Raw genomic sequence first — 25,949 nt, 5'->3', positions numbered from 1 at the left:
CCATGGACCATAGCACGCCAGGCCTTCCTGTCCTGCGCTCTCTCCCGGAGCGTGCTCAAGTTCATATTCATTGCATCGGTGATACTACCTAGCCATCTCATCCTCTGCCGTCCCCTTCTCCTTTTGCCTTCAGTCTTTCCCAGCATCAGGGTCTTTTCCAGAGAGTTTTCTCTTCGCATTAGGTGGCCAAAATATTTGAGCTTCAGTTTCAGTATCTGTCCTTCCAATGAGCACTCAGGGTTGATTTCCTTTAGGATTGACTGATTTGACCTCTTTGCAGTCCAGGGAACTCGTAAGAGTCTTCTCCAGCACCACAGTTCGAAAGCATCGATTCTTTGGTGCTCAGCCTTCCTTATAGTCCAGCTCTCACAGCCATACATTACTACTGGGAAAACCATAGCTTTGATTATACAGACCTTTGTCAGCAAGGTGATGTCTCTGCTTCTTACTATGCTGTCTAGGTTTGCCATAGCTTTCTTCACAAGGAGCAAATGTCTTTTAATGTCATGGTTACAGTCACTGTTTGCAGTGATCTTGGAGCCCAAGAAAGTAAAATCTGTCACTGCTTCCATTTCTTCCCCTTCTATATGCCAGGAAGTGATGGGGCCAGATGCCATGATCTTGGTTTTTTTAATGTTGAGTTTCAAACCAGCTTTTGCACTCTCCTCTTTCACCCTCAACAAGAGGCTCTTGAGATCCTCTTCGCTTTCTGCCTTTAGGGTGGTATCGTCCGCGTATCTGAGGTTGTTGATAATTCTTCCAGCAATCTTAATTCCGACCTTTGATTCATCCAACCCGGCATTTCTCATGATCTACTCTGCATATAAATTAAATAAGCAGGGCGACAATATATAGCCTTGTTGTACTCCTTTCCCAATTTTGAACCAATCGGTTGTTCCATGTCTGGTTCTTACTGTTGCTTCTTGACCCTCGTACAGATTTCTCAGGAGACAGGTAAGGTCTGGTACTCCCATCTCTTTAAGAATTTGCCACAGTTTGTTGTGATCCACACAATCAAAGGCTTTAGCGTAGTCAAGGAAGCAGAAATAGATGTTTTTCTGGAATTCTCTTGTGTTCTCCATGATCCAGCGAATGTTGGCGATTTGATCTCTAGTTCCTCTGCCTCTTCAGAACCCAGCTTGTACTTCCGGTAGTTCTTGGTTTACATACTGCTGAAGCCTAGCTTGTAGGATTTTGAGCATAACCTTGCTGACATGTGAAATGAGCGCAATTGTGCGGTAGTTTAACTCTGTACACCGCTGATATTGCTTCCTGTGGGCTAAACCTAACATCACATGAGTGGAATCCTCCTCATGCATCGGGGGTTTCCCTGCCCCTCCTCCCCTCTGCAGCCCTCAAATCTGCTCCAGAGGGTCCCCCAACACTCTGCACTGGGGAAGGAAAATTCAATCCACCAGCGGTGTCCATTCTGCTGGTAGAAGGACGTTCTTTGATAAAACTCTTGTGTTCTTACAGAACATACAATCACCTTGTTTATTTTACAGAAAGTATTTTAAAGTATTTTAAATTTCTGTGGCAGTGATAATATTATGCAAACATTTCCTTGCATGTTTATAATTGTTTAGAATGCCGCAATGGAACTGGGGGTGGAGAGACAGACCATGTTACATTTGGGCATGGTTGCATATTTTGCAGAATAAATAGCTGCTATATACTATTTTCTGTGAAGAATAAAGGCAATAACCAGTAAAGGCATTGTTTCCTGGGGCAGAATCCACATGAAATATAAACACAAGGTTCTTCACAGAGACAGACAAATACCTACAATGACAACTTTCTGTTATCACCCTGTTTGTCGTCATTATTTGCACTTCCATTTTTTAATAAGATTTTGCACGGGCAGAGCAATCCTATGGCTCCCAGTCAGCATCCGAGGAGTCATAGGATGGTGCAAACCTCCTCCTCTGTGGCTGTAGACAGAGCTATGACTGCAGAGCTACGTATGACTATGAGGAAGAGATCTGACTGTGGATGTTCTCACCCACCCCTTCTCTTCTGCGTAAGGGAAGTCAGAGAGAGTGAAAATAGAGCAGGGAGGAGGAGAGTCCTGGATCCGCTGGGTCCAAGAGCCTCTCACTTGCTGTCCCCACCCACTCCCTGCTAAGCAAGGTAAATGTGCTTAGGCCTGTATAACTGAAAATATTTTAAAGGGTGGACAGAGAGGTTGAAAAAGTATCTGCCCTCCTCCTGCCCTGCCTTGCTTTTGCCAGCAGGGCTTTTGATAGACAGAGGGCTCCAAAGGCAGAATCAGATGGGGTGCTTAGGCTCTGCTGATTCCTTTCCGCACTGCCAACGCCCTTCTGTAAGAGGTGGGTCCTGCCAATTCCATTGCACAAGCAGGACCCACTACTTACACAAGGGAGGTTTAGCGCTTCCTAGGGGAAGCCCCAAATTGAACAGAAGGACTTGTTTCTGCATGGAGGCAGGTGGGCAGAACTCCCTATGCGAGCACCACCGACAGGCCTCCTTCCAGAAATGAGTGTTTCCGCTTCTTTTGGGTTCCCCGAAAAGCACAAAATCACTCTTGAGGTCGGGGCCACTTGCGCAATGGTATTGGTGGGGGTATAAGCACAAGCACCCTGTTGGATTCTGCCCAAAGACTGGAGCCTTCTGTCTATCAAATATTAGTCCTGTAGGTTTGAGATTTTATCTATTTGAATTTCTGTCTTGCTTTTTTGCCCAGCATGGCTAACAACAATAAAACATATAATAAACAATATTCACCTTTTAGTACGCAATATGTTGGTAGTAAATGCAGAATGCTACAGAGTGTTTTCTTTCTGTGTATTGTATTATTGGGTTGTGTTTTCTAATATGAAGAATATATACCCAACACAAGAATTCATATGTGTAGTGTAGTAGTAATATGTTGTTTGTGTACAGTGGAAACCTCTTTTTAAGTGTTGTTCCATGGCCACTGTTACCACAGTTTATATTATGTAGTGAATATTATTCCAGTACATCCTCTTACTCAATTCTGTATTTCTGAGTTGGGATGCTAAATTTTGCTTTCTTAGAATAATGGCAATCTGAATTATAGAGACTGATAAGTGTTCATTTGCAAACAGAAGAAATTTGATCCTCCACTTGCTCACTGCTGCCTCCGCCTCCATTTGCAGAGGAATACTTAGTGCATTTGCACAGCAGTGTTTAAAGTTATGTAATCATTCCTGTGCAGGGTTGTAGAAAAGTAATTTTCTTCTGTTTGTGTATGCGTAATGTATTATAATTGCACATTTCTCATTTTTGGCCCTTCATTTTCTAGCTATTAGGTACTGTTTGAATCTTTTTTTTTTAATCTACTACATAAATTATGTCCTCTCAGGTTTTTAATTGTTTTTGAATGTTGGTTTTGGCTACATTCCAAGTTTGAAAACCTCACACTGCTTCAGAGTGTAAATAAGTGGGAACGGACTAATCAGCTGTATGAAATATTTTACTACATTTCATTATAACCTACTTACTAAAATGGAAAAACCTTTTAGTACGCAAACTTAATTTGCTTTAAGTTTTGGTGTGATAATGTATGTGGCATTTTCAAAAATATGTTTACAGAGCTAATTTTACCTGCACTGAAGTCATAGTAAAAGAATTCCTTGATTAAACTAGCACCATTTTAAAAATCAGAATATATTTTATGGAACTTGGGGAGAAAATCATTCAGATAGGATGCTGGTATTGCCATACCTGAACCCCTTCACTCTAGAGCAGCCTTCCCAAACCTGGGTCCCTCCAGATGTTTTGGTCTACAACTCCAGCCAGCATGGCTAATGGTCAAGGATTGATGCGAATTGTAGTCCCAAACATCTCGAGGGGCCCAGGATGGGGAAGCTTGCTCTAGGATGAGTAAGTGATTAAATGGAGCTAATGTGTTTTGTGTAGCTTGCAACATTCAGGATCTTTGTCACTGGTAGATGCTGAAGCCCCAAGGCTTCAGTGTTGGTAACATGGTTGGACTCTGGAGCTACCATGTCATAACCAAGATTTGTAATCATTCATTTCAGTGTCAGAAATAGCTCCATGTAGGATCTCTATTGTGCATGCAAGAGTTCTCTATAACATTGAAATGAATGTTTCACCTACCTAATGTTTCACCTACCAAACTACCTAACCATGCAGGTGTCTGTGTGTGCATGGACTGTAATGGTACATGTTCAAGATGACTTAACACAGATCAGTTGCCCTGTAACCCCCCCTCCCCTGGTTATTAACAACGTTATTGCAAAAGTTTTCAGTTATGCGATGAACTCTTTCCCTCATCCTTGTTCAATATCAACATCGATCAGAACAGTTAAACAGAGGAAATACAGTCACAAGATCAAATACTGCAATATTGCCTCTGGCTTGACATAGCCCTAGGATGCTAAATTCATATCCCCCACCCCTACACTCCTCAATCCTGGCCATTCTAAGCAAAGATGAAGTCTTCTACACAGGTCAAAATTGGGGGAGGGGATCATGCTTTTGTACTCACCATAATGGATAAAGACTAGTAAAGACAGCTCTGTATGCATTCCTTTTGTATGCACAAAGGTGGTCCCTCCAGTGATATAAACAAAGGAGCTTACTCACCGGGGAGTTTGGTACGAAACGGAGCACTGGTGGAGGCAGCCTGGACAATCCATTGATGCACCTGCGGGTGCTCCAGTGGAGTTCCTGGATGATAGCTAATATCTGGATTGTGCCCAGTTTAATTTCGGCTCTTAAAATTGAGATGGACTGAAGAATTTTATGCTAGAAATCCTGCAGATATCTTCCTGTACCTCTTCCTCCTATCCCCGCTGTCTCAATGAACCACCAACAGAACAAGATGAGACCAACATTTATCTTCCTGATAAAGCTAATCTAAATAAACAGAGTTCTTTATTAGGCCTCATTAGGACATTAAGCAAAGTTAAGAAAATATTTTGAAGGTCACCTTCAGCACACTAATGCTCCCCTATCGAATCTCAAAAACAGTTACATGTTTCCAGTTGTTACGTCATTTGTTACCTGTAAAGAACCATCTGCTTCAGTAATAAGATTATCAAATAGAGCAGTCTTCTCAATGTTTTGGACTACCACTGCCATCATCTTCAGCCAGGTTGGGGAAGGCTGTGATAGAGAGATTTATCAGAATATTTTACTGATAATATTTAAATATTATTGTTTAGTAATCCATATATGAAAAAGGGAAAACAAATCTTTGGAGCATGTTGAAAGATGCATGTAGAAGAAGGAAAAGACATTTACAAGGCCTGCTGAGAAAATTGAAACAGCCTAATCATAAAAAGTAGGAGGGAGGGACGGAGGGAAGGAAGGAAGAGAAAAATGCATATTAGAATAGGCACATAGAACAATCATGTTTATGTAATGATTTGTTAATGGAATGGGCAGTGCGATCAATGAAAGATAAAGTAGGAGAGGCAATACGTTTTAATTGGCCAATTTCTTATTTTGTTTGTTAAAGTTTAACACATCCTGTTTATAAAAAGTTCACTATTAACATTAAATGGGCATGCATTCTATATTTGTGCAGATTATTCTAGCAGTGCTGTTCATTTAGCTCAGAGAATTTCCTCTTCCCTTCTAAAGAGACTATAGGGGCACGTTTGTAGCTTAATAAGTGCACATGTATTTTGAGCTGTGCAGAAGTATTTGAACCTGTCTCTGAGAAAAAATAGAAGAGGCAACAAGGCAGGGGCTGAGGAAGAAGAAAAGAGGGAGAGAGAGAGAGAGAACCTACTCAAGATCAAAGATATTTGAATCTATAAAGCCCAATATATGCTCACCTTATAAAAGCATATTGTGTTCCTTTTGAAGAATGAAATAGAGGAAAACATTGCTTTTATTTTTCCCTGTCTGTAGCTTATGCGTTGGTTTTCACATCTGTCTGGTGGGAATAACTCTATGTTACATCTTGTAAAGCACTTACAAGTGTTAATTAGTGTAGTTTTGTTAACTGTAATAATATAACTATATTGGAAATCCAAAGTCCTGAGTTTTCTGGCCCATATGCATAATTACTTAGGTATCTGTTTAAATGAACATCCTTAAAAGGGATTGTAATAAGATCTTTTACAAGTGGGGACATAGAAAAAATAATGGTGTAATGCATCTCTAGTTCCTACCAGTATGCCTTTGAATAACAATTGCTGGAGAACATGACTGCGAGGGTACAATTGTGCTCATGTCCTGTTTTGGGCTTCCCATAGGCATCTGGTTGTCCACTGGGGAAAACAGAATGTAGAAAACTAGAAGTGGTATATCGAGCACGGGCAGTATCATAGTGTCACAAAATCTAAGGGGGGGAAATACTAAATGCCATAGAAAACAAGCATCAGGTAGTCGGCAGGTATTGGCAGATCACTAAAAGTATTGAGTCAATTATGTACGATCCCTATCCAGCCTTCTTTCTGCGCCCAGTTCATGCTTAGAAAGAGAGCTGGGTGGGAATATGAAAAATGTACACACACCTCCTGTTCACTGTATTTTTAAATTTATTTTTAATGTAATGCATTAAAGTACCACCCTTCAATCAGTTGGTTCCAACACAAGTTCCAACACAATATTAATTAAGCAGCAGCAGCAACAGCAGCAGCAAAACAGCCAATTAAGACAGATCAAGCTCAGACTTGAAAGGCCTGAAAGAACAAAAATGATTTTGCTTGGTGCTAAAAAATGCAAACTAGGTGCCAGGCAAGCCTGTCTAGGGAAGAAGATCCACAAATGGGGTGCCTCCACTGAAAAGGCCCTCTCCCTGGTTGCCAGCCATTTCAAAGCGGAGCTTCGCTTCTTGATCTGAACACATTGGCAGGTTGATGTACTCAACTTCCCCTTTTTTTCTGCCTGTGTGCATGCCTGTGTGTGTATGCACATAGGTTGGGGTGAGGGGGGAAAGGGAGCTCTGTTGGGTCCTATCCTTATTCTCTGCATGTGGATGTGAGACCCAGTTTACAAGTGTATAGTTTCCAGTTGCTCTAGGAATGCAATTAGAATACATTCCAGATGATATGGTATTATTCTGCTTTGTAGTGATATTGGACAATGTGGCTTTTGTAAATGGATATGTGCAGGAATAGTATCTTGGGGGGAATATGGAGATTGTTTCTGAAGAAGAAAAGAGGAAATATGAGATGGGTAGAATAGGAAAACTGAAGATGTGAATCAGTATGCATACTGATTAATAGGAAATATCTAATTTTCTTGGGGAAATTATCTTTGAGCTATATTCCTTTTGTACATTTCTTAAACATTTGTTTTTTGTCTTTTTAATTAGACTAATAGGTTGTTTTAACATCAGCTTTCATGGAAATATGAGAAGCAGAAAAATTATGAAATGCAGGGAATTAAAGTACTGTATCTTTTAAAGCAGTGAACAACTGATCTCCCCACAGTTGTTAAAGATACTTTGGCTGCAGTCCGCTGTCCATTTACTTGAGAATAGTTCCATTTAGTCAACTAAATAAAAGAAGCCATGATATGGATGGAAGAAACAGCAGAGATATTCAGACTAAAGTGAGAGTTAGAACAAGAGAGAAACGGAGATAATGGATAGAAAATAGAAAGAACATGAAAGATAAAATAAGTAGTAGAAATACTTTAGGCCGGTAAAGAAATATGAAATAAAGTGTATAATCCAGTAGGAACCTACACAAGAGCTAAAGACATTTTGCCCAACCTTTTCAGAAAGAACATAACTTTAAAATAGATGAAAAAAGTAATCCAAGGAACTCATAGAAGAAATGCATCATTATATATAGAATTAAGGGGAAAATACATTTAGGGTATAATTCTAGGCATGCTGGTTGGAGCATGCTGGGAGTTGTGGAACTTTTTCTGTCTAAATATACATAAGATAGTACCCTTAGTCAATATACCAGATTTGAAAGTATCAGCGAACATAAATGTTTGCTTTAGGACTGGTAGAGAATGGAACTCTGTGAAAAGGGTTCAGGTCTTTGGGGAGGAAGCTTCTGTCTTCATGTGTCACTAGAAGGAGGGAAACCCCGAAGACTGGGGTGGCAGTTTAAATCCCTGGGGCCCTTGGCTAACTGGGTGATCTTGAGATGTGGAGAAAGTGCTCAAGATCATCCAGCTACCTGAGAGCCCCCCTCATCTAAAGCCTTGCTGTAACCTGTGGGGGTCATGCCCCACTCTACTGTACAGCACTCCAAGTCAGCAGGACCATTTTCACAGGAAAGTGTCTCCCACCCCCTTTTCGCTGGTTTTCTATTAGCTGCGCGGGAGCTTGAGTGCTGGCAGAGGCACTGTCACGCTCTAGGTTGGCTAGAATGCAGGGGGGGGGAAGCGGGGAACGATCATCTCAAAAAAGAATCTATGACAAAGGTTGGTGGGGATGGGTGGTCGGTTCATGTGACACCAGTATTGTGCCAGCTGCACTGGCTGCCAGTACATTTCCAAGTCCAATTTCAGGTGCTAACTTTAACCTTTAAAGTCTTAAATAGTTCAGGCCCATGTCACTTGAAGGACCACCTTTTCCTGTACCAGCCTGCCCATGTTTTAGGGTCATCATCAGAGGCCTTTCTCACTTGCCCACCACCAAGGGCAGTTAGGTTGGTGAGTACACTGGAGAGAGCCTCCTCGATGGTGGCCCCACACCTCTGGAATCAGCTTCCATTGGGGGTTTGTCAAGCCCCTCCTTTGCAGGTTTTCAGGAAAGCTCCAAAAACCCTCCTGTTTTTGCTGGCTATTCTGTAAGTTCCTGGGCTGCTGGTTCAAGATAACTTTTGTTTTTATAGATCTTTTATCAGTAACTGTTGCTTTTATTGAACTTTCCATGAATATGTAGTTACTTCATTTTATTATATCTGTTTTATATGTTTTTTATCTTTTACTCCACCTTGAGATGGTTTTAGCCTTAAAGGCGGCCTAAAAATAGTTGTAAATAAATAAAATAAGGGGTGATACTGCCTGAAGAGTCTAATCCAACTTTCCCAAACCAGGCGCCCTCCAGATATGTTGGAGTACAACACCCATCACTCCCAGCTAATAGCCTGGGGATCATGGGCATTGTAGTTCAGCACATCCAGGGTACACCAGATTGGGAAAGGCTGGATTAATCCAATAGCAAAGAAATGGGGCAAGAAATGTTGACAGTATTGCTTGCTGCCCTGACAAAGGCTGGAAAAACTAGGAAATTTACAACTAAGGGATATTGATGAGGACTGCCCAATCAGGCATTCATGGTCAAGGAAGCAGCTCTCATTAGACCCCTGAAAAAGAAAACCCCGCTACTGCAATATCTAATATGAGTGAATGGGGAAAATTAGCCTCACAATCTGGAAGATCTCCAGTTTAAGCCAGGCACTGATCTGAACAAAATAGAACCAAAGGGTTTCCCTTCCACTGGGCTAACTGTAACATACGATTGTGGTGCCTTGGGCATTTACACTGATTCAGACATTCAGGAGTGTACATTTTGGAAATACGACAATCCACCATCCCTTTTTAAATAGGCGGATTTATGCCCATTTCCGATATTGGTATTTTTCTTGAGGCGTTTTAAGGCACTTTTTCTTGAACAGATCTCTTTGTTCACAACCCAGCTGTGGGCTTTGATTCCTTTAGATCTTTGTGCTAACACCCGATACTGGCAGCTCAGCAATTTACCCAAAACATTTTGCAAACAACTGGCACACCCTTGCTCTAGCTTTTGTAAATTACAGTTAATTCAATCACTGTACATAAACCTGAGCAACATGGATCATTATTTATTAGTTTCCTGATACTACATAGTCAGACTGCACTGGTTTAAACAGAACTGGAGAAGTTAATTATCACAAGTTTTAGTCTGCTCTAATAATAAGTAACCAGTTATGGAGAAAGACTGAACATAGATGCAATATTTTATAAAGTGGTAGGGATTTGGACATGCAGTTGAATTTGTATTGCAGAATTTCAAGGGACTGCTCTAATCTGTTTCCCAGGTTGTTCTAACCAGTTCAAGAGCAGTGAAACAAGGTTATGTAATTGACATGTGATGTAGCCTAAAATAGTGAGTGCAAACATAGGCTGCTGTTGCTGGGCAGTTGGCAACTGCTAAAAAAATGTTCGCTGTGTAAGAAAGAGCCTTTTCAAATTAAAATGCAGAGTTTAGTGGGAAAAAAGCCACGTAAAATGTAAAACTTCATGGACTTAATTTTTGCTCCAAAATATGATGAGGTTTTAAAAGACTGAATATAAATATTGTCAATAGTTTTAATTACAAAATAAAAATTAAGACTATTGAAATAGAGAGCTATATATGACATAAAGTTGTGTCTATTTTGTTCATGTTTCAAAAAGATCACTCCTGAAAATGGATGGGCAGTGACATATTCTTTCACAGTCATGTTTTGCCAATTAGAAGATTGTAGGTATGTGATGATAAAATAGCAGTGATTTGATTGAGAGATAGTGACTTGAAAGCTGCTAGGAAAAGTTATATTTCACACACAGCTGGGTGAGCAGAAAGGAAAGGTTGAAGTGGAATTATATGATTCTGTGCTGCAGCAGTAAAAACTGCTTCACTGAGCTAAGGTGAGAAGGAGGAGGAGGTTTCTCAGCTACAGAGAGTCCTGTTTGTGAACTAGATTTCCAAGAGATTCATCTCCCCGCCCCCCGCCGCCTTTTCCTCACTGATTTTCCACAGCATATTTTCATTCCATTTCACTGGGCAAATAATTAAAACAGCCCATTTCAGAAGTGAAATGAGACCCAAAATAAGTATGTGAACTTAATGTAGCCAAGAGGCTGTTAATAATGTTTATTTATGAGCATGAAGCAAGCTTATGAATGTGGAGAGAGAATGTGGCCTTGGTTCTATTCCTCTATGAGTTAGCAAAAAGAACAATCTGGAGAACTGATTTCTTTTTCCTTAGGGTAAAGATGAATGAACATGTATGTAGGTATGCATGCATGTATCAGACTTTGTTTCCCTGATTTGGTATCATCAGGAAGAACATTTTAAAGCTGAGTGTCCATTCTAGGTTGCCATAGCTGCTGCATTCCCAATGTACCAAGGGACTTAATGCAGAAACATTGTATTGACTCTGAAAATTATACATATTATAATCATATTATGTGACTAGGGCATTATCGTAGACATTATCAAATACCAAAGACAATTAAAAAAGAGGAGCAGTGGATTGTGTTTTCTGGTTATAGGAAGACTGTCTGTCATGACCCTGGAGTCCAGCAGTGACCTGGACACAGACTCAGAGGCTGAGAGGCCAACAGAGAAGAAACCAGGCCTGAGGCTGAGCACCACTGCAGAACAAGAAACGCTAAATATTAAAAAAAAGTGCCAATAACAATCATATAACAAAATTATAACAGTTGCACAAGTACAATAGTGCAGTAGTCATGAGATGTAAGTTGACAATAACAACAACAAATCTCACAGACCTTGCAACCATAGTACACTCCCCCTGAACAGCTTATCAATTGCATGAGTAGGAGCTTCTCCACGTGAGCAATTTATTGCACGCTTGTGATTGGCCACTCATAGAAGTTTGCGGGTCCTTTACACAATGTTGTCAACCTGCAGGATGTTTCCCGTGCTCTTCCCCAGTTATCCCCCTTTCAAAAAGATTGGAGATAAGCTGGAATTTTAAAAAACTATGGCACTTTGGCAGTATGTAATGCTGGCATAGCCACTAGATGGTGCTATTTCATTAACATATAGAACATTGCTGAAAAAGGAAGTTTTCAATTCTACATCATGCGCTTGCCATCTAAAGGAGCCCGTTGTAATCCTGCAAAGAAAATGGAAGCAGAAAAGCCCAGTAAAGTTGCGGGATTTTAGCCTGGTGTAGAAATGCTGTAAGATAGACAAAACGGTTACATTGTTGCTGTGATTTACTGTCATTGCATCAGCTATGGAGATGACATTGTCCCCTTTTCTTGGTGTCAGCAGTGACAGGCCCTGCCAGTTCTGAGGCTGCCTCACTTAACATCCCAGGGAAAGCTGGCTGTGTGTCCAGACTCAACCCAGGATTTGATCAAGTCTAGACTTAGAGATATGAGGAAGAGATGTCTTTTGGAGTGTTCACACAATCATGAGTTTTCCAGCTCCCAGTCAGTATAGGCAGGCTATGTCCATTGTTTTGAAAAACACACACCATTGGCCACTGTTTGATTATGCGTTTGGAAGAGTATGTGGAGGCCATCTAGTCATAGGTGTCCATGCCACCTTTAGTTTTATCATATAATAAAGAATTATCTGAGGCTTGGGGTTCTGGTCTGAGATGGCTACACCATAACACACTGAAGAAAGGAGAATCATTGTCCTTTGTCATATAACTTCCAAATGTCAAATCTTGAAAACCAAAAATGCCACCGCCGCCATCTCTGGGTTCACGGGCAAGGAAATCTGCGAGAATTCCTGGTTTGTTTATTTTTCCAGCCAGAGCCAGGCTTTTCTTAACTAATCCTGGCTAGTGATAGACCGGTGAAGAAATTTTCCATTGTTACATTCCATCCAGAACCCTGTAAATGAGTTGTTAGTTTCTCAACCACTTTCTGGCTGAGGTATTGAGCTGCTGTGGCACCTTCTTCCTTCCCCATATATATGTCTGCTTCATAACCATACGATATTTTGGAACTGCAGCACCAAACCTGCAGTCAGAATGTTGTGCCATTTTTGCAGGTTTGGATGGCATATACTTCTTCATTGCACATTTTCCTCTGAATGGCACTAATTGTTCATCACTTGGCACATTCTGGTTCTAGTCCCCACTCGGCCATGGAAGCTCACTGGGTGACTTTGGGCCAGTCACAGACTCTCAGCCCAACCCACCTCACAGGGTTGTTGTTGTGAGGATAAAATGGAGAGGAGGAGGATAATGTAAGCCGCCTTGGGTTCCTTGCAAGAGGAAAAAAGGTGGGGTATAAATGCAATAAATAAATAAAATATTCCACGGTTTACACACAGGGACAACCTTGTCTTTCACATCGTTAGTTGGGTGTTGAAGTTGGTCATTAAATCTGAGGACTTCATTGATGTTTTTGAAGAATCCCAGTGTCATTATGCCCCATTGAGGGCAGCTTTCAGCAACAGCAACACATTTTGTAAAGATCTTCTCATGAACAGCGAAAGTGGTTGTGTAAAGGTCCCTGACTGAGAGTTGCCATTAAGCCTTGTTGTTGTTGTTGCTGTTCAGTCGTTCAGTCATGTCCGACTCTTCGTGACCCAATGGCCTTCCTGTCTTGCGCTCTCTCCCAGAGCTTGCTCAAGTCCATATTCATTGCATCAGTGATGCTATCTAGCCATCTCATCCTCTGCCGTCCCCTTCTCCTTTTGCCTTCAGTCTTTCCCAGCATCAGGGTCTTTTCCAGAGAGTTTTCTCTTTGCATTAGGTGGCCAAAATATTTGAGCTTCAGCTTCAGTATCTGTCCTTCCAAGGAGCACTCAGGGTTGATTTCCTTTAGGATTGACTGATTTGACCTCCTTGCAGTCCAGGGGACTCGTAAGAGTCTTCTCCAGCACCACAGTTCAAAAGCATCAATTCTTCGGCGCTCAGCCTTCCTTATAGTCCAGCTCTCACAGCCATACGTCACTACAGGGAAAACCATAGCTTTGATTAGACGGACCTTTGTCGGCAAGGTGATTTCTCTGCTTCTTACTACGCTGTCTAGGTTTGCCATAGCTTTCTTCCCAAGGAGCAAGCGTCTTTTAATTTCATGGCTACAGTCACCGTCTGCAGTGATCTTGGAGCCCAAGAAAATAAAATCTGTCACTGCTTCCATTTCTTCCCCATCCATATGCCATGAAGTGATGGGGCCAGATGCCATGATCTTCGTTTTTTTAATGTTGAGTTTCAAACCAGCTTTTGCACTCTCCTCTTTCACCCTCAACAAGAGGCTCTTGAGATCCTCTTCGCTTTCTGCCATTAGGGTGGTATCATCTGCATATCTGAGGTTGTTGATAATTCTCCCAGCAATCTTAATTCCAACCTGTGATTCATCCAACCCGGTGTTTCTCATGATGTACTCTGCATTTAAGTTAAATAAGCAGGGCAACAATATGCAGCCTTGTCGTACTCCTTTCCCAATTTTGAACCAATCGGTTGTTCCATGTCTGGTTCTTACTGTTGCTTCTTGACCCTCGTACAGATTTCTCAGGAGACAGGTAAGGTGGTCTGGTACTCCCATCCCTCTAAGAATTTGCCAGAGTTTGTTCTGATCCACACAATCAAAGGCTTTAGCGTAGTCAATGAAGCAGAAATAGATGTTTTTCTGGAATTCTCTTGTGTTCTCCATGATCCAGCGAACGTTGGCGATTTGATCTCTAGTTCCTCTGCCTCTTCAAAACCCAGCTTGTACTTCCGGTAGTTCTTGGTTCGCATACTGCTGAAGCCTAACTTGTAGGATTTTGAGCATCACCTTGCTGCCATGTGAAATGAGTGCAATTGTACGGTAGTTTGAACACTCTTTGGCGTTGCCCTTCTTTGGAATTGGAATGTAAACTGACCTTTTCCAGTCTTGTGGCCACTGTTGAGTGTTCCAAATTTGTTGGCATATTGAGTGCAGCACTTTAACAGCATCATCTTCTAGGATTTTAAATAGCTCAGCTGGAAGACTGTCATCTCCGCTAGCTTTGTTGTTACTAATGCTTCCTAAAGCCCACTTGACTTCACTCTCTAGGATGTCCGGCTCAAGTTCAGTGACTGCTCTATCATGGCTATCAGGGACATTCAGATCTTTCCTGTATAGTTCTTCTGTGTATTCTTGCCACCTCTTCTTAATCTCATCTGCTTCTGTTAGGTCCCTGCCTTCTTTGTCCTTTATCATGCCCATCTTTGCACAAAACATTCCCTTGAGATCTCCGATTTTCTTGAAGAGATCTCTAGTCTTGCCCATTCTGTTGTTTTCCTAGATTTCTTTGCATTGTTCATTTAAGAAGGCCTTCTTGTCTCTCCTTGCTATTCTTTGGAACTCTGCATTCAGTTGGATATATCTTCCCCTTTCTCCCTTGCTTTTCGCTTCCCTTCTTTCCTCAGCTACTTGTAAAGCCTCATCAGACAGCCATTTGGCTTTCTTGCATTTCTTTTTCTTTGGGATGGATTGAGTTGCTGCCTCCTGAAAAATGTTACGGACTTCCGTCCATAGTTCCTCAGGCACTCTGTCTATCAGGTCTAATCCCTGAAATCTATTCCTCACCTCCACTGTATATTCATCAGGGATATGATTTAGGTCATACCTGAATGGTTTAGTGGTTTTCCCGACGTTCTTCAATTTAAGCCGAAATGTTGCAAGAAGCAGCTCATGATCTGAGCCACAGTCAACTCCAGGTCTTGTTTTTACTGACTGTATAGAGCTTCTCCATCTTTGGCTGCAAAGGACATAATCAATCTAATTTCGATATTGACCATCTGGTGATTTCCATGTGTAGAGTCGCCTCTTGTGCTGTTGGAAAAGAGTGTTTGCTATGATCAGCGTGTTCTCTTGGCAAAACTCTATTAGCCTTTGTTCTGCTTCATTTTGTACACCAAGGCCATGCTTGCCTGTTATCCCAGTTATTTCTGGACTTCCTACTTTAGCATTCCAATCCCCTATGATGAAGAGGACCTCTTTTTTTGGTGTTAGTTCTAGAAGGTGTTGTAGGTCTTCATGGAACCGATCGACCTCAGCTTCTTCAGCCTCAGTGGTTGGGGCACAGACTTGAATTACTGTGATGTTGAATGGTTTGCCTTGGATTCATACTGAAATCATCCTATCATTTTTGAGATTGTACCCCAGTACTGCTTTTCCCACCCTTTTGTTGACTATGAGTGCTACTTCATTTCTTCTAAGGGATTCTTGCCCGCAGTAGTAGATATGATGGTCACCTGAATTAAATTTGCCCATGCTTGTCCATTTTAGTTTGCTGATTCCCAAGATGTCGATGTTCAATCTTGCCATCTCATGTTTGACCACCTCCAGCTTACCTTGATTCATTGATCTTACATTCCAGGTTCCTAAATAATATTGTTCTTTACAGCATCGGACTTTCTTTTCACCACCAGACACATCCACAGCTGAGTGTCCTTTCAGCTTTGGCCCAGCCGCTTCACTCTTTCTGGCGCTACTTGGAAATACCCTCTGCTCTTCCCCAGTAGTATATTGGACACCTTCCGACCTGAGGGGCTCATCTTCCGGCGTCATCTCTTTTAGCCTTGTGATACGTTCCATGGGGTTTTCTTGGAAAGAATCCTGGAGTGGGTTGCCATTTCCTTCTCCTTTCTCCTTCCTTCTTTCTTTTGTCAGAAATCTCTGCCATGACCTGTCCATCTTGGGTGGCCCTGCACGGCATAGCTTATGGCTTCACTGAGTTACACAAGCCCCTTCGCCACAACAAGGCAGTGATCCATGAAGGGGGCCATTAAGCCTAGCCACTTGTTGAGGAGAGGGTGCATGTGTTTTGTAAACATTTGCAGATACAATTGGGGCCACAGTGAGCCCAAAAGCTAGATCAGGAAATTCTGTGCAAAATGATAGCTACAGTGGTAGTGGTGATGAACCAGTTTTGCTGGATCACAAGGAAGGTTGTAGCTAACAAACAGTGTTTTAAAAATTCAGTTTTGTAAAGGTTTTTTTTAAAAAACAAACAAACACACACCTGAGGTGTATTATTGATCGCAGTACCATTGTAATTTTGTTAAGGAAAGTAAGTAATCCATCTGTTATGAAAATAGACAGATACTGTCTTTCCATCCTCTCCACTCCTTTCTCACAAGAAGTTGAAAGATTAGCCCTAGTTCTGGGTTAAGCATCTGTATATACGATGAACAACTAATAAATGTAAACAGGAAGGATGCTTCCTTGGCTACTGTGGTTGGTCGCCCTCTTGGCCAGAGCTGGGTGGCTGAACACGGGCTGATTCCTGGTCACTAGTTCGAGACCCATTGCAGGTTTGAGTCCTTAGGAAACAAAAAGAGAAAGGAAGTACTTTGAGAGAAAGAAAATGAACCATTGCTTCCCCGCTGCCCTGGCCCCCAATCCCTGGAGATGGAGAAAACAGAAAAAAAGAGGTGACCGTGTCCCTCCCTCCTCTCTCATTTTTTTCATTATCTCCCCCCTCCGTCCATCCTCCATGCCATTTAAGTAAGTATGGCAAGGGGTAGAGAAGGGGTTGGCCACTGAAATGCAGGAGGTTTCCCTCAGAGGAGCTGGATTTGGCTTGATGACTGCCTGTCTTGATTACTGCCTGCCTGTTCTAATTGTTCTGCAGCTGGAAGCCTGAATAATTTAAATGAGTTTGCTCTGGGACAGCAGTTTGGGGACTCAACTGCTAGTGTCCTTGTACATGATCAAAAGTTGCATGTTATTGGACACTAGCTAATTATTTGTAACATGAGTTTCCTTGTATGTATAATGTGATTCTGATAATCTCAAAAAGTTGCTCTAAGGGATACTTCTGCACATCATATGTCTATATGTCATCACTGAAAATATCATAATTTGATAAGTACTATAAAAATATGTGTTAAAATATGCTTGGAGTATTCTCCAACCAACAAAATGTAAATTTGCCCTATAGAACTGAAGTGCCACTTAAAGATCTTGTCAGCAGAATTATCTATGTGACATTTTAAAGAAAAGCAACATCGAACATACAGCTACATATGTATTTTTGAAAGGAGGATTCAAGGAACTTTTAAAAACTTACAGTGAAATGTATTTTTGATAAACATTTAAGAAAGGCTTTAAACCCTGGTGCTTTAAACAGCACATGCCCTGTTCTATTTAAGTCTGGTTATATCTCTGTGGGGCCTTGAAGACACAACATATAATTGATATAATCATTTGATTTTGTCCAGCATATCAGTCAGGGCTTGTGAAACATTTCTCTTTGAATAATATTCTTAGGGAAGCACACAGAAAGGATAATTATCTTAATCATATTACAATTTCTACCATGAGCAGCAATCATGCTTTTTGTTGTTGTTGCTTACTATGCTTATGTCCCTAAATTTTAAAAAGCTGTTTCAAATGCATCCATTTAAAACAAGCTAGAACAAACAAAGAGCTGTACTAAAGTATGGTTTTGCTTTGCATCCAAACTGGACCAATGTGTTGTGTCTGTTATGAGTCTACCATCAATCAGTTTCATTGGGTGATTCTGAGTACTAGTAGTATGAGAGAGGCAGAATTTTTAAGATCTTTAACTACTTCTACCACACCACCCATAATTTTAGAAACCTCTATCATGTCCGTAGTCATCTTCCCGCTCCCAATACTAAAAAAGCCCTGTTTATTTTAGCCTTCCTTGTAGAGAAGGTGCTCCAAGCCATTGATCATTTTAGTTGTTCTTTTCTCTCCTTTTCCCAGCAATGTATCTTTTTTGAGACTAGGCAGATGGAACTGTTCACCATATTCCAAATGCTGCTGTACCACAGATGTATGCAAAGACAAAATACTAGCTGTTTAATTTTCAATAACTTTCCTAGTAATTCCCAACATTGGGCACATTCACATATAACGCTAAACCATGGTTTAGCGCTATGCGGACAAACCTCTGCAAGCCTGAGAAAAGCCTTGGTCTAGCGCGCTCCCGCTTCTGCTGTCCTCTCCCTATGTCGCTGGGAGGAGGATTTAACCAAGATTCAGTTTCCATTTCTAAGATTCTTGGCTTGTCATTATGTGTGAAACAGAAATCGTGGTTTAAAACAAACTCTTTGTTGTTTATTCGGTCAGTCGCTTTCGACTCTTCGTGACTTCATGGACCAGCCCACGCCAGAGCTTCCTGTCGGCCATCGCCACCATCATCTCCCCCAAGGTTGAGTCCGTCACCTCCAGAATCCGTCATCCATCCATCTTGTCCTTGGTCGGCCTCTCTTCCTTTTGCCATCCACTTTCCCTAGCATCAGCATCTTCTCCAGGGTATCCTGTCTTCTCATGATGTGGCCAGAGTACTTCAGTTTTGCCTTTAATATCATTCCCTCAAGTGAGCAGTCTGGCTTTCTTTCCTGGAGTATGGACTGGATTGATCTTCTTGCAGTCCAAGGCACTCTCAGAATTTTCCTTCAGCACCACACTTCAAAAGCATCTATCTTCCTTTGCTCAGCCTTCCGTATGGTCCAGCTCTCGCAGCCATAGTTTACTATGGGGAATACCATTGCTTGAACTAAGCGGACCTTTGTTGTCAGTGTGATGTCTCTGCTCTTCACTATTTTATCAAGATTTGTCATTGCTGTCCTCCCAAGAAGTAAACGTCTTCGGATTTCCTGGCTGCAGTCAGCATCTGCAGTAATCTTTGCGCCTAGAAAGACAAAGTCTGTCACTTTCTCCACGTTTTCTCCCTCTATTTGCCAGTTCTCAATCAAGCTGGTTGCCATAATCTTGGTTTTTTTGAGGTTTAACTGCAACCCAGCTTTTGCACTTTCTGCTTTCACCTTCGTCATGAGGTTCCTCAGCTCCTCCTCGCTTTCAGCCATCAAAGTGGTATCATCTGCATATCTGAGATTGTTAATGTTTCTTCCAGCGATTTTAACTCCAGCCTTGGCTTCATCAAGCCCAGCACGTCGCATGATGTGTTCTGCGTACAGGTTGAATAGGTAGGGTGAGAGTATACAACCCTGCCGTACTCCTTTCCCAATCTTAAACCACTCCGTTGTTCCGTGGTCTGTTCTTAGCGTTGCTACTTGGTCGTTATACAGATTCCTCAGGAGGCAGACAAGATGACTTGGTATCCCCATCCCACCAAGAACTTGCCACAATTTGTTATGATCCACACAGTCAAAGGCTTTAGAATAGTCAATAAAACAGAAATCGATGTTTTTCTGAAACTCCCTGGCTTTCTCCATTATCCAGTGGATATTGGCAATTTGGTCTCTAGTTCCTTTGCCTTTTCTAAACCCAGCTTGTACATCTGTACATTGTACATTCTCGTTCCATGAATTGCTGGAGTCTCCCTTGCAAGATCTTGAGCATTACCTTACTGGCATGTGAAATAAATGCCACTGTTTGATAGTTTGAACATTCTTTGGTGCTTCCCTTTTTTGGTATGGGGATATAAGTTTATTTTTTCCAATCTGTTGGCCATTGTTGTGTTTTCCAAATTTGCTGGCATATGGCATGCATCACCTTGACAGCATCATCTTGCAAGATTTTAAACAGTTCAGCTGGGATACCGTCATCTCCTGCTGCCTTGTTATTAGCAATGCTTCTTAAGGCCCATTCAACCTCACTCTTCAGGATGTCTGGCTCTAGCTCACTGACCACACCGTCAAATCTATCCCCGATATTATTATCCTTCCTATACAGATCTTCCGTATATTCTTGCCACCTTTTCTTGATCTCTTCTGCTTCTGTTAGGTCCTTGCCATCTTTGTTTTTGATCATACCCATTTTTGCCCAGAATTTACCTCCGATGTTTCTGATTTTCTGGAAGAGGTCTCTTGTCCTTCCTATTCTATTATCCTCTTCCGCTTCCACGCATTGCTTGTTTAAAAATAATTCCTTATCTCTTCTGGCTAACCTCTGGAATTTTGCATTTAATTGGGCATATCTCCCCCGATCACTGTTGCCTTCTGCTTTCCGTCTTTCTTGGGCTGCTTCCAGTGTCTCAGCAGACAGCCATCTTGCCTTCTTGGTTTTCTTTTTCTTTGGGACGTTTTCTGTTGCCGCCTCCTGAACAATGTTGCGAACTTGTGTCCATAGTTCTTCCGGGACCCTATCTACTAAATCTAGTCCCTTAAATCTATTCTTCACCTCTACTGCATATTCATGAGGAATATTAGTGAGCTCATATCTAACTGATCTGTGGGTCTTCCCTATTCTCTGTAATCTGATTCTAAATTGTGCAATAAGAAGTTCATGATCTGAACTACAATCAGCTTCAGGTCTTGTTTTTACCGACTGCATAGATGTCCGCCACCTTTGGCTACAAAGGATGTAGTCAGTCTGATTTCAGTGTCGACCGTCTGGTGAACTCCATGTATAAAGTCGTCTCTTAGGTTGTTGGAAGAGAGTGTTGTTATGCACAGTGAGTTGTCTTGGCAAAATTCTATCAGCCTATGTCCTGCTTCATTTTGTTCTCCCAGACCATGCTTGCCTGTAATTCCAGGTGTCATTTGACTACCCACCTTAGCATTCCAGTCTCCTGTAATGAAAATAATATCTTTGTTTGGCATACTATCCAGTAGGTGGTGCAGATCATCATAGAACTGATCTTCTTCTCCTTCTTCAGCATCTGTGGTTGGGGCGTATATTTGGATCACTGTGATGTTAAATGGCTTACCCTGAATTCGAATTGAGATCATTCTGCCTTTTTTTGGATTGTATCCAAGCACTGCTTTAGCCACTTTATTATTAATTATGAGGCTACTCCATTTCTTCTGTGGTCCTCTTGTCCACAGTAGTAGATCTGGTGGTCATCTGATGTGAAGTGGCCCATTCCAGTCCATTTCAGTTCACTGACACCCAAAATGTCTATATTTAATCTTGACATCTCCCCAATAACCACATCCAATTTGCCCTGGTTCATAGATCTTACATTCCAGGTTCCTATGGTGTGTTGATCTTTAGAACATCAGATTCGTCATTCACCACCAGCACCATCGGCTGCTAGCCGTCCTTTCGGCTTTGAGCTAGCTGCGTCATCACATCTGGGGCTAGTTGAACTTATCCTCTGTTCCTCCCCAGTAGAATTTTGACCGTCTTCCGACCTGGGAGTCCCATCTTCCGATGGTATACTGACATATCTCTGTTTGTACTGATCCATTTAGTTTTCATACTGGGGTGGGTTGCCGTTTCCTTCCCCAGGGATCGTATTTAGTCTGACCTCTCTGCCATGACCTTCCCATCTTGGGTGTCCCTTCACGGTTTAGCTCATGACATCATTGAAGTGCTCAAGCTCCAGCACCACAACAAGGTAACGATCTCCTTTGCTGGAGAAAACAAACTCTAGTCAATTGCTAAGCAAGCCAACTACAAACCCTGAATTGTTTTGCTGGTTTGTTTAACTAACTAGAGTTTATTTTAAACCACAATTCCTGGTTTGTATATAATGACAAGCCATGAATTGTGGAAACTGAAATTGGATCATGGTTTTCTCCTCTTCCTGACAGTGTGGAGGGAGGAGAGGTGAAGGGGAAGTATGTGAGCCTGAGCTTTTGTTTGGATTCTCAGAGGCTCATCCATGTGGCGGTAAATCTTGGCTTAGCATTACATGCAAACTGGGCCAACGAGCTTGCCTTCTCACTGCCTGCACAGTGAATTAATATTTTCAGTGAGCTCTGCACCAGAAATGCTAAGGTTTCTTTCCTTGGTAATCACAGACAATTTAGCCCCCATCAGAATATATCAGAGGGTTGGATCCAGAGGGTCACTTGCATGAACAGAAGGGAGACTTTGCTGGAGGAAGGGAGGGGAAGCAAGTTCTGTCAGTTCCCCTTTCAGCACCACCAAATGATCTCCCACACTGTTTTGGAGGGTCCCCCAACCCTCTGAAACAGCTTTTCAAGGAGCACAGGAAGCTGAAGGGGGAAGGAAGAAATGGCGAAAGATCCACCCCACCTCCCGTCCAATTGGGATCATGCTGTGACTGGAGTTCCGCTCACAAGAACTCTGGATCTAACCCAGAGCATCTATATGGTTGAATTTTGTAAATTTGAACTTTGCCTATTTGTTTCGGCTTGAATAGCGACAATAGTTTCCAGTCCTGTCACAAGTGTTAATTTACGTAGCAATGCTAAAATGATTGCATTATCACTAATTAGTGCTGTTGTGAATGGTAACTGTGCTATTTTGTATGCATTTGAGGCTGTACTTTTTGCATGTCTTTGTATTTTAACAGCAGTTTTTATAACCACCCCCCCTTACCGATGTGCATATATACCTGCTAATTCAAGGTAACACTTTATGCACCTGATGATGTGAACTTTAGTCCCCAAAAGTTCATGCCCTAATAACTGTGTTTGTATGGTAAAACAGGCCTCTTCCTTGTTTTAGCTACAGCAGACTAACATGGCTACCCCTTTGGAAGTTTTTACCTAAGAAGTAAAAAGTTTTCTGTTCTTTGTCTCTGTTTTACTGATTTTAATTTGTTTTCTTGTGTTTTATGCTGGGGTTTTTTTATATAGTTATGTGATTTAATGCTGTGAGCTGCCCCAAATGCTCTGGCTGGTTCAAGTTTAAAAAGAAATGATAAATTGCAAACAAGTTGGGAAACCCTTCTTCCATTTGTAGGGCTATGAATTTGGACTTTGGGCTGTATATCTAACTGTAAATGGTAAAATATAGCTTACAATTTTTGTCTGTCTTTTGTCAATGCAGGGCAGCACAATTATTTATGTGCAGGACGGAATGACTGTATAATTGATAAGATTCGAAGGAAAAACTGTCCAGCTTGTCGATTACAGAAATGTCTTCAAGCTGGAATGAATTTGGGAGGTAAGTGTATCATTAACAGATATTAATTTTCTTTTCATTGGGTAAAAACTGTTTTAGAAATATCTGTTCTTAAACTGATATCAGTTGGATGATCTCAGAACATGTATCTTGAATTACTCAAGTTAGAAAGAAGTATTTTACAAAAGCTACTAAATCCCTATTGTCATTCTAAGTTTTTTGAAATATGTATTTTATAGCTCAGAATAAGTAAGGTGGGTGTTAGATGATGATGGTAATTTTAGTGGAGTTTCACACAGCTAAGAGGATTAAAGCACTGGGAGTTGTGCAGTTTTTTTGGTGGTGCTGTGGGAACATTCTAAAAGAATATCAAAATAGATTTAATCAAAGGAAAGTTCAAGCTATGTGTTATCTGCCAGATTTCCTGCTAATTTCCAGCCTAGTAAAAAAATTAATTATAGTAAAAAAGTAGAAGTTTGAAAAATTAAATGTACTATTATGTTATGTAATTTAGAATGGCATTATATATTTATTTAACAATATAATTTCATACTGATATGAAATTTATAACCAAGTCTGCCATGGATGTAGTGTTTCAAGTAGAGTTGGGCCAAAGTACTACACAGGGGAAAAATGGTGTGAAATGGGGGGTTATTAGGTGCAAAATCCCCCCCACACACACACATATATTTTTCCATATTTCTGTTGTGAGCTGTTTGCATCCATGTTCTCTGTCCTCTGCGTATCTCTCTGCAGGGGGAAGGAAGTATGTCGCAAAATAAAAGGGCAGCTGCCAGGATTGATGTACCCAATAAGTTTTGATTATATCTGTATCAAGTAAAATTACATACAAATAATTTCCTAATTCTGCTCAACAAAGTTACATTCTACAGTAACCTTAAAAAAGGGGGAGTATGTCCCCATGTGGCCTTGGCAATGCAGGAATATGCCCCTCTGTTCTCATGCTGTATTGCAGCCTCTCAATGCAGCACTGTAATAGATGGTCCATCTATGCACTACCTGGGCAGAGCAGTGATCTATGTCCTTCCTCCTGATCTATGCAGTGGATGAAGTTTCCCCAAATCTGTAGCGATTCTTCCCCACCCCCACAAAGAATCTATGAAAGAAGAACAACTTCTCAGACTGCAAAGGCTGTGAAGTTACAGAGGCTGTTTTGACTCCATCCCAGAAACTGTGATGAATGGAGGCTTAAGACGATGTAATCGATTTGCGGGGGCGGGGGGATTAACTTGCAGAATGCCCTTGAACATTAGAAAGACATGGTATGGAGAATGGCTTTCTTTCTGGTTTTCTTTTTCTTTTCTTTTTGGCCTGCATTTGAAACGAAATGTATTTATTGCGAACATACTCCAGAATGCTTAGTAAGAACTGTAGCTGGCTTGAATAGATAGCAGAATAATTACGATCAGAGTGTAGAAAAAAAGCTGAAGAAGAGCTAGTCTTCAGTAGCAGAGGAAGGAGTGAAGGTGAAGACTACAGGCAGGACTCAGGTGGGAGGAAAGCTGAAGTTAGGATGAAAAATAGAGACTGTTCTTTGGAGTAGTGAAGGTCAGCCAAAGGGAACAGTTGGGTGTGGAAGGAACAAGAGGGAAAGGCTGAAACAGGGATGGACCAGTCTTGGCTCTGGTGAAACAAAGTTGTTTTAACAAAGTTAGCAGGAGGATTGGCTGAGGTTGCATATGTTAGCAAGGAGATAGTGCCAGAGAAATGAAGATGGGATGGAGGATGATGAAGAAATGTGATTTCTTAACTATTAGAACTCTTGGTGAATCTGGAGTATGTTGGGTTTTTTTTAAAAAAACAACAACCCAAATCTTTCAATTTCTCATATAAATGTATGGTTTAGTTCTAAATGTTACTGGTAAAATGTGTCCTGTTCCTAAACTGCGTCATGAAATAGTCTATGCCTGGCTTTGGTTTGTTTAATTAGTTCAAGTGAATCGTGAATCTGATGAATCAGTCCAGCTGATGTCATCATGTTGGACATTAAGGTTAGGATATGGTAACATTTCTGGATTTAACAAAAAATTTGCATACAATTATCTAAACTTAAAAGGATGTTTCATTTCCATGGAATAAATCGGGGTCCTACGAGGAGAAAAATAATAGGCCAGTGTGTGCTTAAAGGTTGTGTTGTATAGACTACTGTGCAAATTGTATCAGATGGATTTGAGCACTATTTGCAACAGAAAAAGAGAGGAAATAATATATCAAATGAATATGTCTTTTGCTTATTAACTTCAAACAAGTTCAGCAGGGTATTTTATGTTTTGCTCAGTTGATAATTCTCTTGGTAGCAGTTTTATTTTTGCATTTCAGTTGCATATCCTTAATGTAAAGTACATATCATGAAAGTATAGTGAACCTATAAAGACTTCCTGGACTTGGAAGCATATTATAGCATTTCATGTTGGAATATATAAGATTTCTCCTCAAAAAACAACTACTACTGATTCACTTATTTGTCTTCCATATTGTCATTTAGGGCATGCTCACTCCGTAATGTAATGTAATCGGAGAGTCTCTGCACCCTGGAGCCAGACCACCTAGGGCCATGATCTTGTCAGTTTTCACAAATTAAGCAGCACCTG

General features: G+C 41.2%; 1 protein-coding gene across 8 annotated transcripts in view; it reads left to right on the top strand.

The window, feature by feature from the left end:
• The window catches only part of NR3C2 (nuclear receptor subfamily 3 group C member 2), a 205,337-nt gene that overhangs the window by 134,027 nt on the left and 45,361 nt on the right, over nucleotides 1-25,949 (top strand). For all 8 annotated transcript variants that reach the window (XM_084856235.1, XM_084856236.1, XM_084856237.1 and 5 more), the window contains one exon: nucleotides 23,263-23,379. In XM_084856235.1, coding sequence (XP_084712361.1) covers nucleotides 23,263-23,379 — 117 coding nt within the window. The remainder of the gene's footprint in view (nucleotides 1-23,262; nucleotides 23,380-25,949) is intronic.

Source organism: Heloderma suspectum, chromosome 5 (assembly GCF_057233095.1).
Source record: "Heloderma suspectum isolate Gila_16-S chromosome 5, 16-S_ref, whole genome shotgun sequence".
Lineage (NCBI taxonomy): Eukaryota > Metazoa > Chordata > Lepidosauria > Squamata > Helodermatidae > Heloderma > Heloderma suspectum.
This window is presented reverse-complemented; position numbering and strand designations above follow the sequence as displayed.